Genomic DNA, 14330 nt, shown 5'->3' with positions numbered 1-14330 from the left:
TGAACTTGTAAAGATTTGAATGTTAATGTCTTCTCAAAGCAAGTGGCACTGTCCCTGAAATAGTAGTGAGTCCTTGTCACTGACACCCAGAGGGAGCCAGTGGTCCAACCACTGGGTGTCACCAACTCCACTTCTGCCACGGGGACTTCCCTTCTGGGTTCTCAGGGGGCTAGATCCTGTGGAGATAACTTAAACTCTGCTTTCTGTTTTAGTTTTCCTTCTATAACCTGAGGTCTTTCTGGGGCTTGCAGACCTGTGAGGCAGCTTGGCTTCATCTGTGCAGAAGTGGGTGTGGTGGTGGTTAGGCCTTATGACCTTGTGTAGTTGTGCAGGCGTGGGGCCTACGGTGTGTCATGAACTCAGCTTCCTTAGTCCTAGGTACGTGAGAGGCAGGTTCTGGAGACTCCCATGCCCCTGGGATGGCAGGGGCGCTGGGCCAGCAGTCCACACCTGTCTCTTCATTAGCAAAAAGGTGATGATGGACTTTATTTCACCCACATGCAGATTTGTAATGCCAAATTCTGTCAGATGCTATCCAGACAAGCCACCATCTGTTCTCATTGCTTCTCTGAATCCAGAAATGTTGCCATCCTTGGAAACTGTCCATTGCTTCGTATTTCCACCAGCGTAAATCTGCCCGCCTGTCGCACCCTCCCTTCTCCACTCGCCACTGGGAGGTCGTCCACCCTGGTCGAAGCTGGCAGCCCCTTGGGGACTCATGCCCTGGCCTTATCAGGGCAGTGGGTGGTCCCCGCTCCCACCTGGTGCCTGCTCCAGCAGCAGGCTGAGGCCGAGGAGCTCTTGTGGGCAGTCACCAAGCCCTCGGGCAGGCATGGAGCTTGCTGGGGGTGGCCTTGCTGCTGAGCCCAGTCAGCTGGGTCCTCCAGAGCAGGGGAGAGCTGGCCAGCAGCCCACTGACCAGGCCCACTCAGGAATTCACACTCCCGGGTGGGGTTCCCCGAAGCACGCCCAGTCCCCCACCCCTCCCCCCTTGGTGGGGACTAGGCTTTCTAAGATGCTGCGATCCGCTCTGCTGCCCTTAATAAAAATGCTCTCGGACACTGGTCTGGTTGTGTGGGTTTCTTCCTTGCGGGGTGTGTGGGAAGTGCCAGTGATCTGTGCCCTGGGATATGGGGGTGGGGCTGAGGCTTGGCGTCTCCTCGCCCAGCCTCCAAGAGTGGCACACAGTGTTTGGGCCATGCCAAGGAAAGCAGAAACGGTTGCAGGGCAACCCCTGGATGTTGGGGTAGGGGTGGTGACTTCTACACACAACGCTTCGTGGCTTAATAGGGTTGGTCCCGTGACTACAGCTGTAGTGCTGACTCAGCACAAGGCCAGCCCGTGCCCTGGACACAACTTTTTATTATCAGCTGAGTCCCCTGCCTGCAGCTGGACACCAGCTGGGACCCTGACGGCTAGGTCTACAGGCCTCAGAGGGAATTTCTGGGGTGTCATTTCACCAGCAAGGGGGGAGGCTAGGGGGCTTCTGTTCCTCAGTGGGACTCTGTCCCTGGTTACTGAGGACACCCTGTGGGCACAATTCTCCCTACTTTCTCAGAGGAGGACACGCTCAGTGACCTGGCCAAGAACACCTGGCCGGTGTTTTTACCTTTCACCACTTGGCTCTCTGTGAGCCAGACACAGCCAGTCCCTCTCCCAAGCCCATGGGACCCTCAAACTTCTTCAACCCCCTGCTCACCATGCTCTTGCCTTCCTCGTGCTGTTCCTCATTCAGCTCAAAACACGCATCTACTTCACCACCTTGGCCAGCTTCTGGAGCCATCCTGCCCACTGGGGCTCTGGCCAGGGCCCTGCTCTCACTCTTTGGCAGCACTTTGTGCCACAGCCAGCAGGGCAGGCCCGAGCCAGTCTCAGTTCTTCCTGCCTTGGGTGTCTGTGCTGGCTCTCCCTCCTCCCCTGCTTCCCTCATGCACATCTGGGAACGGCACCCCCAGGAGTGGAGCTGAAGGTTGGTCCTGCACAGCAATGCCCAGCCCAGGCCTCTCTGGATAAACGACTGTTTCCTGGATGCCTGGGCTCCTGGGGGTGCCACATGGACCATGACCATCCAACACTGCAGAGGCCACAGCCGATGGTTGGATGGCTGGTTAGGAACTTCCCTCTGTCCTCACACTGCTATGTGCTGTGCTGGTGTTCCCACCCCCTACTGCAGCCCAGGTCACACACAACTGTCCCCGTCTGTGTACCAGACTGTGAGATCCTTGCAGGCTGTGTCCCAGCCCCCAGCCCTGGCCTGGCACAGAGCTGATCCCCCATGCCTGGTGAATAATGGCTAACAGTAAACCCCTAGCTTGGCCATCCAGTGCACAGCAGGTTTGACATGAAAAATGTCCTGTCTCCCCAGTGATCAGCCCCCAAAATGGGCTCTGTGCCACCTGAGGCCCTCTGCCTTCTTGGCACCTTCCCTCCCCTGACAAGGTGGATTTCCATCCCCCGATTATCCTGCTCCCCTCTTCTCTCTGCTCTTGCATGCCCATGGTCTAGGGCTGGTTAGGCCTTCATCTCTGCTCATCCCTCTCATTTCCTGGGTGACAGTAGCCCCTCCAACAGCTTCATCTAGCATCTGTGCAGACCCCCAAGTCTCTCTGCTGTCACCCACACTTCTCTCCTGGGTCTCAGAGCCACACAGCTGCTTCCTCCCCTCAGTGCAGCAGAGCCCCCTCAAGAGAGGTGTCTCTGTGCTGCCTTCAGGCCACCCCTGCCCAACTCCAGCCAGCAGCCTGAGAGCAGGGCCAGACCCCAGTGGGCCAAGGCCAGGAGGCATAGTCGAGACAACCGGAGGGGCCAAATCACAGCCATTCCAGTTCACACCGCTAGATGAAAGGCAGGAGAAAGGGGCCAGTGGCTGGAAAAGTCATGGTCAGAGGAACGGTGGCGGAGAGGCTGCAGCCAGAAGGAGGGGGCAGAGGCCACCAGTCAAAGGGATGGGGCCACACCCTCACCCCTTCAGAAAGCTGCAGAGAGCTCTTGTGGCATTGGTTCTATGCTTGGCACAGACTAAGGCCCAGTGTGTGTCATAAATGAACAGGAAGCTTCAGAACTCTGCTCTGACTCCCTTCTCTAGGTTTGCAAAATGGGGACACTGGTCCCTGCGCATCAGCACTGTGATGTGACATTACGTGAGTCAAGAAGGACCACAAGGTGTTCCATCTGCGCCACAGGAGCCCCAGGCACAGGGTATCCACACCTCACCAGGGATTCCATTTTTACAGAAGACCTTCCCTCCTGGCAAAACGTAAACACTCCTGCAAATATGCAGGACCTCCTCAGGCCTGTCTCCTAGGATGGCAAAGGGCTGCTTTGAATAGGAGATATCTTCCAAAGTCAGAATTGAGATTATAACATGCCTCCCAAAAAGTAGCCTGGTGAGACATTCTTCAAACCCCTCTCCCAAAAACAAAAACAAAAACAAAAAAAAGCAATGAAAGGAGCCTAAGCATAAGCAACACCAGATGTGGAGCACGTTGCAGGACTTTTCTGGAATGACCTCTGTCAGCCTGAGTTGCTTTGTCCTTTGTGTCTGGGAGGTTTTCCTGGGCACAGTCTATAAACACCCAAGTTTACAGGACACATGTTACTTTATTAGTCATCTCTGCCCAAGGAAGATGCTTACATGGCACCAAGAAAGCCCCCAGTGCTTGGAAGGCCCCAGGCCCAGAGGTCACCGCTGCTACCCACAGCCAGAGGGCTTGCGGAAGCTCTGAGCCATCAGGACCTGCGTACAGAGATGGCAGAGTCCAGCCCAGGAAGTCACTGCCTGCTTTGCCAGGGTCATGGTGAGGAGGGCTCCAGCAAGGTTTCCAGAGTGGCTTCATTAGGCTTCCCCTCTGTGGACTTCTTGGAGTCTAGGTCGTCAAGGGCGCAGAGTTGCACGCTGTCCTGGGCAAGTCGAGCCCGCAGCGCCGGGGCGGTGAGGACGCGCAGCTCGTGCAGCCGCTCCCAAGAGCAGGAAAAGGCATCAGGGCCCTCACCGCAGCCCCCAGCTGGAGGCACACTCGGGTAGCCCGGGTGCGCCATCAGCTCGGCCGTCACTGCTCGGCGTGGAGGTATACCTTCCAGGGCCCGAGCTAGTGCCCCTGATACGCGGTGAGCAGACATGTGCCGGCCACAGGTGCTCAGACCCATGAAGGCATCGGTCCACCTATGGATGCAGGGGCATCAGGAGCAGGGACCACAGGACCACGATGGGCAGGGCAAGGCCAGATGGGGGTGGGGACAACGTTAGTCCCTGCCTGACCCGCTTCGAGGTTGAGAAACAAGGTGAATGGAGGACGCACTGGGACCTGGACTAGGCAGGGGATGGGGACCTTACCGTAGGCCATGGCGGGCGAAGGGGCCGATGGCAGCCCGGGCGTCCTGCTCCACAGCGCAGGCGAAGGCGCGCGCTGGGCCCTCGAGCCAAGTGCAGCTGCCCACCCCGCGCTCCAGCGGCAGCCTGGTGAAGCGCACCCCGAAGGCCTGCAGCGCCTCGGCGAACACCTGGCACACGCCTAAGGGTGGGGCGGAGTCAGGGAGAGGCTCGTGCCGCACACGCCCACGCCATCCTGGCAGCACCAGCCCTCGCACCTGGGAGCACATGAACGTGCTGGTGCCCATCCACGTGAGTTGGGTCCCTGCCCAGTAATTCCCGGAAACGGCTCAGCTGAGCCTCCAGCTCTTCTCGCACCTGAAGAGAGAGGACGGCAGGCAAGCTGAACGTCTGAAAGCAGCTACGGAGGAGGACCCGCTCAATGGGCTCAGCCCCCTGTGAGCGCTCCAGTACTTGAATCTGGGAGGCATCCAGCGCGGGCTCTTGCCAGTAAGGGTTTCAAGATACTCTGGGGGCGGAGCCTTGGGGGAGGGTCCCCGCAAGCTTCTTCCCGCAGCCGCACCTGCGCACCTGAGGCAAGACTACGTCTCCGGCAGCCACCGCCTCTCGGAACCCCATCTTGCCGAGGAAGAAGCCTTTGGGGCTGAGCAGCGACGAGGAGCCGTGGCGGGCCGGGCCCACGGGGCGGCCCTCGGATAGGTTGGCGTGGAGGCCCGTGGGGATTCGGTGCCTGCGGGCGAAGCGCTATCGGGAGCACGGGCGACTCGGGCGGCGGCCCTCAAGCCCGCCCAGACCCTTCAGGGGGCTGCCGCTCACCTCCTGGCCAGCTCAGCCGCGCTCTCGGCGGCCGCGCCGTTGACCAGTAGGGACACGCTGGTCACGGCCCCCGCCAGAAAGGCTTCTACGATTCCCTCGTCGCGCCGCGGGCAGTAACCAAAGTCGTCGGCCGTGACCACCAGCCGTACGCGTGGCCCGGCCATGGTGCCTCGGCTCGCGGCTGGGGGAGGAGCGACGTGGGCCAGGCACTTCAGGCCCCGCCCCAAGCATGCCCCAAGGCCCCGCCCCCACGCAGGGACCCGGCGCGCAGGCACTTGGCCTTTGTTCTCGCCGCCTGCTGGTCCCCGGGCTCCCTGCTACCACCAGCCTGCCTTCACAGCCATCCCAGCCGCTGCAGTGAGTCTTAACGCACTGCGCCACAGCGGGAACTCCAATGATGTAGCTGTCTTGATTTTCCTAATGGACAGTGCAGTATCTGAGCTCAACCTATGGAGGTTGTAATTTCATTCCTGTTTTACAGTTGAGGAAACAGGCTTCGAGAGGGGAAGTATCTTGTCCTACATGACTGCAGAGAGCAGTGGAGCTGGGACCGGCCTCCAGAGTTCTGGTCGGCTCTGATCTTCTCATCGGTTGGCCCCCTAGGTCAGGAGGAGAGCGGACAGAGCCAAGTTCGAGGATAACAGGTATACCCATTCCATGGGTGGAAGGATTTTAAGAATTGGAGACCTCAAAGAGCCTGTCACCAAGTTGGCAGGACTATTGTGTTCAATAGTGATTGTTAAATTGTGGTACCTCAACCGACCATCGTTCTCTGCTGGGAAGCTGGTCCTGGGAAGGCCATAAGCCCTGAGGGTCTCCGGATTGGAACGAGGAAATTCACATTTGCTGAGCACCTACTGATATTAGAAAGATCATAGATTAAGGATGAGCACCACATTTGCTATCCCCAAGTAGTGTGATCTGACAGACAAATAACACAGTGTGGCAGAATCTGGGATAGGGTTGGTGATTCTCTTGGGGGACAGGCCCTCTGGGTAGGCTTCTCAGAGGAGGAATATCCCTAGCTGTGGGGAAAGGAGAGGAGAGGAGGTAAAGAGGGATAGGGTCTAATCATGGTGCGGGTGTGTTGTACGGTGATTTGATTCAATCTCCAAACTCCCATGTGGATGGCGCTCAACTCCACTTACAGAGGAGGAGTGGGTGATCAGAGAGATTGAGTCACATTGGCAGGAAACAGCGGGGCTAGATGTTGAAGCTAGTCTCTGATTTAGAGTGGGGACTCCTTCCACTGAGCTCCAGACACACTCTGGGGAGTCCCCACTGATCTAGGGGAGGACCCTGGAAAGGAGCCGTCCGCGAACCAGAGAAGAGCCATGGAAGGTGCTTGTGTCACCAAGTGGGGGTGGGGGAGGGAGAGTCCGTGGCTTTTTCCCTTAGGCTCCCCTCCAGGCGGGACCGAGTCCCTAGACCTCCCACTTCTGCTGCAAATGTGGGCGGGGCAAAGCCGGCCAGGTGGGGGAGGAGCCATGTGGACCCGCCCCAACCATTGTGCTGTGGCTGGTGAGCGGTAGGTCGCGAGCCAATCAGGAAGCGACATGCAAATAAGCAGGCCTGCGGGCTGCGCCCAGTGACGTGGCTACCCAGCATCGAGCAGGGATATCGACCAGAGCTGGAGCCTAGCTCGCGCGGGATTGGTGAGCGGGTCGGCAGAGGCCTGGCGTATGACTGGGCGCTGGGGCCGGGGGGAGGGAGGCGGACAAAACCTAGCCAGAGATGGGCGGAGACTGGATGCAGACACCCTCGGGCACCGCCCCGCCCCCGCGACTCCGGACACTGATGCTGCACAGACGCCCAGGGGTCTCCTAGCAGAGGACAGACCGAATGCATGAAGGACTTGGGGTATGGGGAGCCAGGGGCCACCGGCTCTTGGGGCGGCGGACACAGTAGCCAACCGACGGACAGAGACTCGGATTCGTGTTGGCCTGCGGGGACCCTAACGCTCTCTCCCCTCCTGGCACAGAGTGGAATTCTCAGCTGCACTGCCGCACTGATCACTGACGAAACAGGAGGAGGGCATCGGGCCCGACCACCTGCAGCATGACCAGCTGTCGCCACCATTCGGGATATTTGGCTGACGACGAGGCTGGTCCCACCCCCTACGTTCCTCGGGTAAGTGTGCCAGGTAGGGCCCAACTCTGAGGCTTCCAACTTGTTCCCCAGCAGTTCTGGCACCCCAGATCACCACTTTCTCCTCTCTGGGCCTCTTAGTAACCTGTCACCTTGACCACTCCTTTGCCCCCCAGCTGGGCTCTAGTCATCTCAGTCTTATTCTCCGTACCCCTTCTCCCCACCCCCCACCCCTTCAGCAGCCTGGGAGGGGCATGGTGGCCTGGGACCCAGAGCTGGAGCATGATGTCTATGGCTCCAGGTGCAGAGGCAACCATGGGGTGCACAGGGCTCAAGACTACAGTCTCCCAGAAGTGGAGACAGGGCTCAGAGCAGTTTTGTGATGCCTGTTCATTCTCTGTGTGAGAGCAAAAGCTGGCTTTCAGACTTCCCTGGCATCTTACATATGTGAAATGTGCTGGTCAGGAAAGCTTCAGGGTAACCCAGAAGACATCCCCACTTTGCAGGAGGGGGAAATGGACCTTAGGAGGGGCCATCATGCCCACAGTCACATAGCCTGAAGCGAGCAGAGCCAGTGTCCAAACCCAGGGATGGTTCACTCCAAAATCTAGTTCCTTCCAATGTCTACCCCCCACCCAGCTCCTGTGCCCAAGAAGGACCCTGGGGACCCCTCCCCACCATTGGGCATCCATGCCCACTGTGACATGCCTGTCTGCTCAGGTGCAGCCACCTAAGAAGCCTCTGTTCCCAGAAATGGGACCAGCCTCCAAGGTGGGCCACATGCCACACCCGCCATCAATGCACAGTCCTGTGAGCAGTTCAGGGCTCCATGGCCATTGCCGAAACCTCAAGGGCTCTCGACCCTTTAGGAACTTCCTGGATTTCCTTGTTGAGGGCCAGGTGCTGGACAGCCTGCAGACAGTGGTGGAAGTGGCAACTGAGCGTATGGCCACCATGAAGACAGGAGCAGGATTGCCGCTGGTGGAGATGCAGGACCCAGTGGAGGTGCCAAAGGTTGGGCGACGGGCATGTGGCCGGCCTAGCCTCAGTACCGTGCACCGGCACCGCACCCGGCCCAGTCTCTGTGTGGGGCACCCCAACAATTACCCATCCTGCTCCAGCTCCATGTCTGACTCCCACAGCAGTTTCAGAGCCTGCTGGCCAGGCTCCCAGTTCCGGGACAGTGACCTGGATGCCCATAGCTTGGGCCCACTGCCAGCCGTGAAGGACAGACTCCTGCTGGAGAAGAGCCTCAAACGGCTGCTACAGCTGGAGAACAGGGGGGTGAGGAGTGGGGTCCCGGCCCTGTTGTTGGGGGTGGACCCCAGGGCCAGGCCTTGCTTGGCTGCTCCCGGACGACTCTGAGAAGTCTCCCTCTCTCTGCAGAAAGGCCTGGGGCAGTGCTGCTCCCACAGGGACTCGCTGCCGTGGGACTCGCTTGACAGCCAGGCCAGCAGCCAGTGGACTCCAGAGACGCCCCTGTCCTGGTTCTCAGGGCTGCTGGGCTCGAGCTCGGGCACTCTGGAAGCATCAGAGCTGGGGCCTGGAGAGCAGGAGCTGGTCTTCCTCAAGCGAGAGTTCAACAAGCAGATCAAGTCCTTGCTGAGCCAGCCGGTGGCTTTTGACCTGCCTGGCTACTGCGCCATCCGAGAGCCCCATCGGACCCTGGACTTCCTGGCTGAGCACCACCTCTTCCCTGCCCTACAGAACGTGGTCAATCAGGCTGTGGACAAGCTCAGTGGTGCCTGCCGGCACAATGGCCGCCCTCTCTTCCCATCAGAATGGGAGCCCACCACAGAGTCTAACTCCAAGCTGGCCACACCCACCAATGGGGAGGAGCCCGATAATTTGCTGCCCACCACAGCAGCAAGCCCCAAGGTGGACCACAGAAAGAACGTCAAGCCCAAGGGACGCAGGAAGCCCAAGGGAGGTGGCTCCCCTGTGTCCAGCACTCAAGTGGACACCAGGTTCCGGCTTGAGATGACACCCACAGAAGAGCCCAAGGTTCCCTCACCCCACCTCAGGCACGAGGTATCTGACAGGGACCCCAAAGTACAAAGACCACCCACACCAGCTTCTGGGCCCCCGAGTTCCAACCAGAGGTCCCGGCCCTGGCGGAGCCTGCACCTCACTCTGCCTGGCCCTGGGGTCGTGTTGGAAGTGCCCTCCAGACAGACCTACCTCCCAACCCTGGGCTCAGCTTCATTCACTTCTCCCTGCCCTTCCTCCTCCTACCACCTCCCTGCATTCTCACCATACACCTCCGCAGTGTGGGGCCTCTCCCCATCGCCTGCCACGCTATGTCCAGAGGTGACCTCCTCAAGATTGGGGCTAGGGGTCTTAGGGGTAGGTTTGCAGTGGAAGGGCTCCAACAGCCATTGCTCCTAGCAGCCACCATCACTGGCAGGTGCCCAAGGTCCAGGCTTCTTGCCCTGCCCTTGTGGAAACCACCTGAGCAGGAATGAGCTGACAGGGTCCCCAAGAATCTGAGCCTAGCTCCTGCCACGTGTTGTCAAAGATGAATAAAGGCTATTTTTTATTCTGGGTATTTTTTTTAACGTTTTGCACATAAATCTTGGAGGCCCTCCCATGCAGGAAAGGTCCTGTCCCTTGTGGACAGCAGCCTGATCCCAGGGTAGGACTCGTGGTCTAGCTCCCTCTGGTCCCGCTGCTCAGGACAGGACTCTACAGTGTGTCCTCCCTGCCCAGTGGGCATTGCTCAGGAAGGGTAAGGAGACAGAGATGGCTTCACCCTGGTGGCTCCCTAGCACAGCCCTTGACCCTGCTTTCACCCATTGAGCCCCAGGCATGCTTCCACCTCTGAGCCCTGGCCTGGGAGAGGGCGGGTGGTATAGGCTCCCACTCAGCTGATACTGTGACTAAGGTCACTGGCCTCCACCCAGGCCTGACCAGTGTGGCCAGCATGTCAACGTTGTGGTAAGTGTGATCTGGGCCAATGCACAGGGCCTGTGCTCACCTCGCCTTCAGGAAGTCGCAGGATGTGGTAAGGCTGCACCCTGAGTGCAGCACCATGTGGGTGACCTGGAGGGTGTCTGGGTGGGAGGGTGCCCAGGGGAGCAGGAGTGGATGACATATCTGCCTTTTCCTCCCTGGCTGCCACACAGAGCCCAAGTTACATGTTCCCCAAGAAGAAGCCGCTGCCTTCCATCTTGTCCAAGTCCAGCAGTGTTTCCCACCTCTCCAACCCCTGGCAGGAGGAGCTGGTCAGCTACCTGAAGGACCAGGCCGTGTCCTTGCTCATCTATAAACACAAGTTTGAGAAGAACCTCACAGGGCAGCTGGGCTTCATCTCCTTCCCAGTCACTGAGGCACTCATGGACCTCTTCCTGGGTTTCAAGAGGGTGAAGGGCTCACGCATCCACCTGTCCTCCAAGATCAACTGGAGCTGCCTGTTGCGCCGGCTGGAGGAGGCCCAGAGCAGCCAGCAGGTGTCACAGAGGGCAACGCGATGGGTGTCCCGGCCTGCATCCCAGGAAACCTCCCAGCACAACACCCCCCAGCGCAGCCCAGAGACCCCCACTGTGCAGCCTGAGTTGGCCACCAGGGCCACCAAGGTCCAGGACAAGCCCACAGAACCCCACCTTGACACAGGGCTGCTGCTTACCCCACAGGAGAACGCAGTAGATGCAGGGCAGGAGACCAGCGGGTTTCCAAAGCCCAAGGTGTCCATATCAGCTGACACCAGCGTGGCCTCCCATCTGTCCAAGCAAAAAGTGGACAAGAAGGACAAGCAGAGCATTGAGGAGGAGGTCGAAGAGGAGGAATTGGAGGATGCGGAGGAGGAGGAGGATGCGGAGGAGGAGGATGCGGAGGAGGAGGAGGAGGAGGAGGTGGAGGAGGAGGTGGAGGAGGAGGTAGAGGAGGACGATTTCTTTGGAGACAAGGATGAGCCCCAGAGCTCCCCAGAGTCTCCACTGGAGGCCACAGGCAGCCCCTCCGCAGACTCAATTGTGGGCCCCAGTGACTCCCCGTGAAGCCCTGAGCCACACTGAGCACTCAATGTCCTGCTCCCCCACTCTGTTGGAATGCCACCCTCCCAGCTGCTGCCCTGGGCAGAGGCCAGCTGGTGCCCATGCCAAGCTTTGCTGAGCCTCTTGGGTAGCCAATGGGACCAATAAAACTTGTGTTGATGGAGCACAGTTGGTTTTCCTGTCGGAGATTTCATCCTCCCTTTGCGCACCTGCCCCCAGGTAGCCTTCAAGTCAGTGGCAGGCCCTCTGAGCCCCGTGGCCTCACGTGCTCTGCTTGCGGCTCTCTTCCACTGCAGTCTGCATATTCCTGGCTCTTCAAGTCTCTTAGAGCTTCTGGTTCCTGCTCCCTCAGGGCCCCATGCGTCATGTTCCCATTTCCCCAGGGCTACTCCTCTGCCAGGGCCCATCTACCCATTCCTGGGTGCCCACCCCTACCTGCCTTCCTAATTTGTAATTCCTGGCTCCGGCCCCTGAATCTTCTTCCCTGCAGGTCATGTCAGGGCTGCTGGTCAGTCAAGCTATGGATTGGCTGCCCCGGGCTTGCCATGTAACTACCCCTTCCGCAGTTGTCCTGGGAAGGACAGCTCTTTCTCAAAGGGTCTGTGGGCATGGCTAGGTGCTGTGGCTGGCAGTTCTCATCTCCCAGCCCTGGAGCGTCCGGCTGCCCGGTGGCCCCAGCTCAGCACCCTCCTCCCGTCTGCCTGTTCATTCCTATTCAGGCATTTTCACCCAGGCTTCAGCCCCTGGCTGCTCCTCCCCCCGCCATGGGAAGGGAGCACTTGGAGGTACTCCTCTCTGCCTCGCCTTGCAGGCTGCCACTTCAGGAGCCTGGTGTGTCTTGCCTCCCCTGGAGTTCGCTGAGTATGTGGAGGCCGGGCCAGCTCATCCTGGACTGACCATGCTCAGTGGCCTATGGGTGAGGACATAGCCACTGTCAGCTGCTTCTGCAGCCAGGCAGGAAGGACCCTCTATGTCACACCCATACACTGCGATTTGGCGGGGAGCACTTGCTCCATTGCCAGTCAGAGGGGCCGGTGTCCTGAGGTGGGGGATCAGGGACACATTTTTCCACAGAGCTCTTGTAGCATGGATCTTTTACAGCACATGTCTGACCCTGAGGCCACCCACTGCCCCCATCACCACCATGCAGGGCCACAATTGACTGCCATGTCACTTGGCTGCTGATTGGCCCTGTTGGCATACCCAATATCCTCTGGCTTCCAGGTGCCGCTGTGTAGTCTCAAGGGAGTAGAGCACATGCCCCACCTCAGCCTCAGAGGTACACGTCTAGAGACAGTTCCTGGGGTGGGAACAGCCCCTTTTGGGCACCACTGGCACATGATGCTAGAGACATCTCCCCGTAGCACCTGTTTCATGCTATGTAACAAACTGAGACTCAAGTGGCTTCAGGCAAAATCAATGTTTGTAATGACACTGGTGTTTGACAGGCTCAGCTGGCAGTGGAAGAGCCAGAATGGCTGCTTTCAGCTGGGGTCCAGTCTATGGCTGGAACTTGCCACATGGCCTCTCCCCTTCCAGCATCTATCTCCGTGTTGCCCCTGGCCATCCAGTGGTCCCTCTGGCCTGGGACCAGCAGGAACAGTGACTGGCTTTCTAGAGGGAAGAAGCCAGACTGCTGGAACTTCCCAAACAGCATTTCTGCAGCATTCTCATGGTCAAAGACACTTGTGATGCCTGCCCAGGTTGGGGGATGGGGGGAGGGACCCCACACTTTGAGGAGGAGCAGCTGGCACTTGCAAGAGTGGGAAGAATTGTTAGCAGACGTGATTGGAGATGAACTACCCCCCCACACGCCTGTCACTTATTACACCTTGAGTAGGGCCTGGGAATCTGAACCTGGAGACAAACCGTGGCCTCCAGGTGGAGGGTGCTGAGCACCTACCCATGAGGTGAGCTGGGGATGTGGTATACAGGAAAAGTGGCATCCAGGAGGAGCCACGAGTCTCCAGAAACTACAAGTGGAGCCACATTGGCTTCCCCAACTCAGTCTTGTGGTCTCTGCTGCTATTGGAACCCTTTCTTTGCTTTCAGGGAGATTACTAACCCTGTTCTTGCCATCCCCTCATTCCCAGTGTAACAGGAAACCATTGGTAGCTTTCAGCAGACATCTGGCATGATCCAATTTATGCTTTTTAAGGCACAAACCACTTTCCTGTGTAGAGAATGTCTTGGAGGGGCCTGAGTTATCAGAAGCAGGGAACTCTTCTAGGAGGTGGTGGTAGATGTGGAGGGGTGGGAGGCGCCTTGTATTAGGGTGGTGAGGGTGCTGGGGTTAGGGCAGGAGAGATGCCTCACAGCCTGATTTGGAGTCAGAGCCATCTAGACGGGGTGAATTGAAAGACTTGGAGTGAAGTCAACGTAGGAATGTTCCACAAATGAATAAATAAAGAGTGGTGTAAGTTTCTCCCCTTGAAGACTGAGCCCACAGACCTCTGAGAAGGCTATGGGTCTGAAGCCCTGGACGCAAAGTAACCGAGGCTTGGTCCCCAGTTACTCGGTCTCTCTCTGCTCTCGTTTCCTAAGACAGTTTGGTGGTGCTTTCTGGGGACCACCTGCCACTATCCTCTACCCCACAGCTCCCTCTGCTGCCCAGCAGCCTAGTGACCATGAGATTCTGCCCTGGAAGGGGTCAGTGAGTGGCCAAGGAATTCAGAAACTCCAGGGTCCAGGAACTGAGGTGACCCAATGCAGGAGAAGGGGCAAAGACCAAGCGACTGGGAAACCAGTCCATCCTGGGGTCCAGGGACTGAAGGCCCAGGTGACTGAGTTTTTGAGATGTGTCCACTTGTGACCACGTAATCCAGTGGTCGAGCAACATTAAGACCCTGCAGCTGCGGGACTTAGGGCCCAAGGAAGACACCATGATTGAGGTCCTGGGGATCTAGGACCAAGGACCTTCGTGAAGAGGCGAGCCAGGTGTTCTGGGGCCCAGAGGCCACGGGAGGGCCGCCCTCACCTGCAGCGCGAGCCACCAGCTCTCTCCGCTCGGCACCGCCCCAGTCTTCCCTTGATACTCATTGGTGAGTCTTCGGAAGCGTGGACCAATCATAACCCTCCTCGTGTCTCCAGCCCCCTCCCCGCCG

General features: G+C 58.6%; 3 protein-coding genes across 3 annotated transcripts; 2 read left to right on the top strand and 1 right to left on the bottom strand.

The window, feature by feature from the left end:
- Positions 1-3580: 3580 nt before the first annotated feature.
- Positions 3581-5331, bottom strand: YDJC (YdjC chitooligosaccharide deacetylase homolog). Its single transcript, XM_047760325.1, has 5 exons — positions 5147-5331; positions 4901-5060; positions 4588-4687; positions 4334-4511; positions 3581-4162 (listed from the first exon to the last, which is right to left on the bottom strand). The coding sequence occupies exons 1-5, from the start codon at positions 5308-5310 to the stop codon at positions 3793-3795; spliced, it is 972 nt and encodes a 323-aa protein (XP_047616281.1). The 5' UTR covers positions 5311-5331; the 3' UTR covers positions 3581-3792.
- A 1476-nt stretch (positions 5332-6807) lies between these two features.
- Positions 6808-9773, top strand: LOC125116692 (coiled-coil domain-containing protein 116-like). The gene is made up of 3 exons (XM_047762150.1): positions 6808-7276; positions 7955-8518; positions 8621-9773. Exons 1-3 carry the CDS (start codon positions 7205-7207, stop codon positions 9620-9622), a joined length of 1638 nt encoding a protein of 545 aa, XP_047618106.1. The 5' UTR covers positions 6808-7204; the 3' UTR covers positions 9623-9773.
- A 63-nt stretch (positions 9774-9836) lies between these two features.
- Positions 9837-14132, top strand: LOC125116947 (coiled-coil domain-containing protein 116-like). Its single transcript, XM_047762649.1, has 3 exons — positions 9837-11061; positions 12038-12142; positions 14052-14132. Exons 1-3 carry the CDS (start codon positions 10372-10374, stop codon positions 14130-14132), a joined length of 876 nt encoding a protein of 291 aa, XP_047618605.1. The 5' UTR covers positions 9837-10371.
- The last annotated feature ends 198 nt before the right edge of the window (positions 14133-14330 follow it).

The sequence above is a fragment of the Phacochoerus africanus genome, chromosome 15 (assembly GCF_016906955.1).
Source record: "Phacochoerus africanus isolate WHEZ1 chromosome 15, ROS_Pafr_v1, whole genome shotgun sequence".
In the NCBI taxonomy this organism is placed as follows: Eukaryota; Metazoa; Chordata; class Mammalia; order Artiodactyla; family Suidae; genus Phacochoerus; species Phacochoerus africanus.
This window is presented reverse-complemented; position numbering and strand designations above follow the sequence as displayed.

What these genes read in the sequence shown, in the direction of transcription:
- YDJC (XM_047760325.1), bottom strand. Translation starts at nt 5,310, where the DNA reads ATGGCCGGGCCACGCGTACGGCTGGTGGTCACGGCCGACGACTTTGGT. An exon ending in GCGGCTGAGCTGGCCAGGAG is followed by an intron (nt 5,061 to 5,146) that starts GTGAGCGGCAGC and finishes CTTCGCCCGCAG; the next exon opens with GCACCGAATCCCCACGGGCC. An exon ending in GAGACGTAGTCTTGCCTCAG is followed by an intron (nt 4,688 to 4,900) that starts GTGCGCAGGTGC and finishes CTCTCTCTTCAG; the next exon opens with GTGCGAGAAGAGCTGGAGGC.
- LOC125116692 (XM_047762150.1), top strand. Translation starts at nt 7,205, where the DNA reads ATGACCAGCTGTCGCCACCATTCGGGATATTTGGCTGACGACGAGGCT. An exon ending in CCACCCCCTACGTTCCTCGG is followed by an intron (nt 7,277 to 7,954) that starts GTAAGTGTGCCA and finishes CTGTCTGCTCAG; the next exon opens with GTGCAGCCACCTAAGAAGCC. An exon ending in TACAGCTGGAGAACAGGGGG is followed by an intron (nt 8,519 to 8,620) that starts GTGAGGAGTGGG and finishes CTCTCTCTGCAG; the next exon opens with AAAGGCCTGGGGCAGTGCTG.
- LOC125116947 (XM_047762649.1), top strand. Translation starts at nt 10,372, where the DNA reads ATGTTCCCCAAGAAGAAGCCGCTGCCTTCCATCTTGTCCAAGTCCAGC. An exon ending in AGGATGCGGAGGAGGAGGAT is followed by an intron (nt 11,062 to 12,037) that starts GCGGAGGAGGAG and finishes CTCGCCTTGCAG; the next exon opens with GCTGCCACTTCAGGAGCCTG. An exon ending in CCATGCTCAGTGGCCTATGG is followed by an intron (nt 12,143 to 14,051) that starts GTGAGGACATAG and finishes CACGTAATCCAG; the next exon opens with TGGTCGAGCAACATTAAGAC.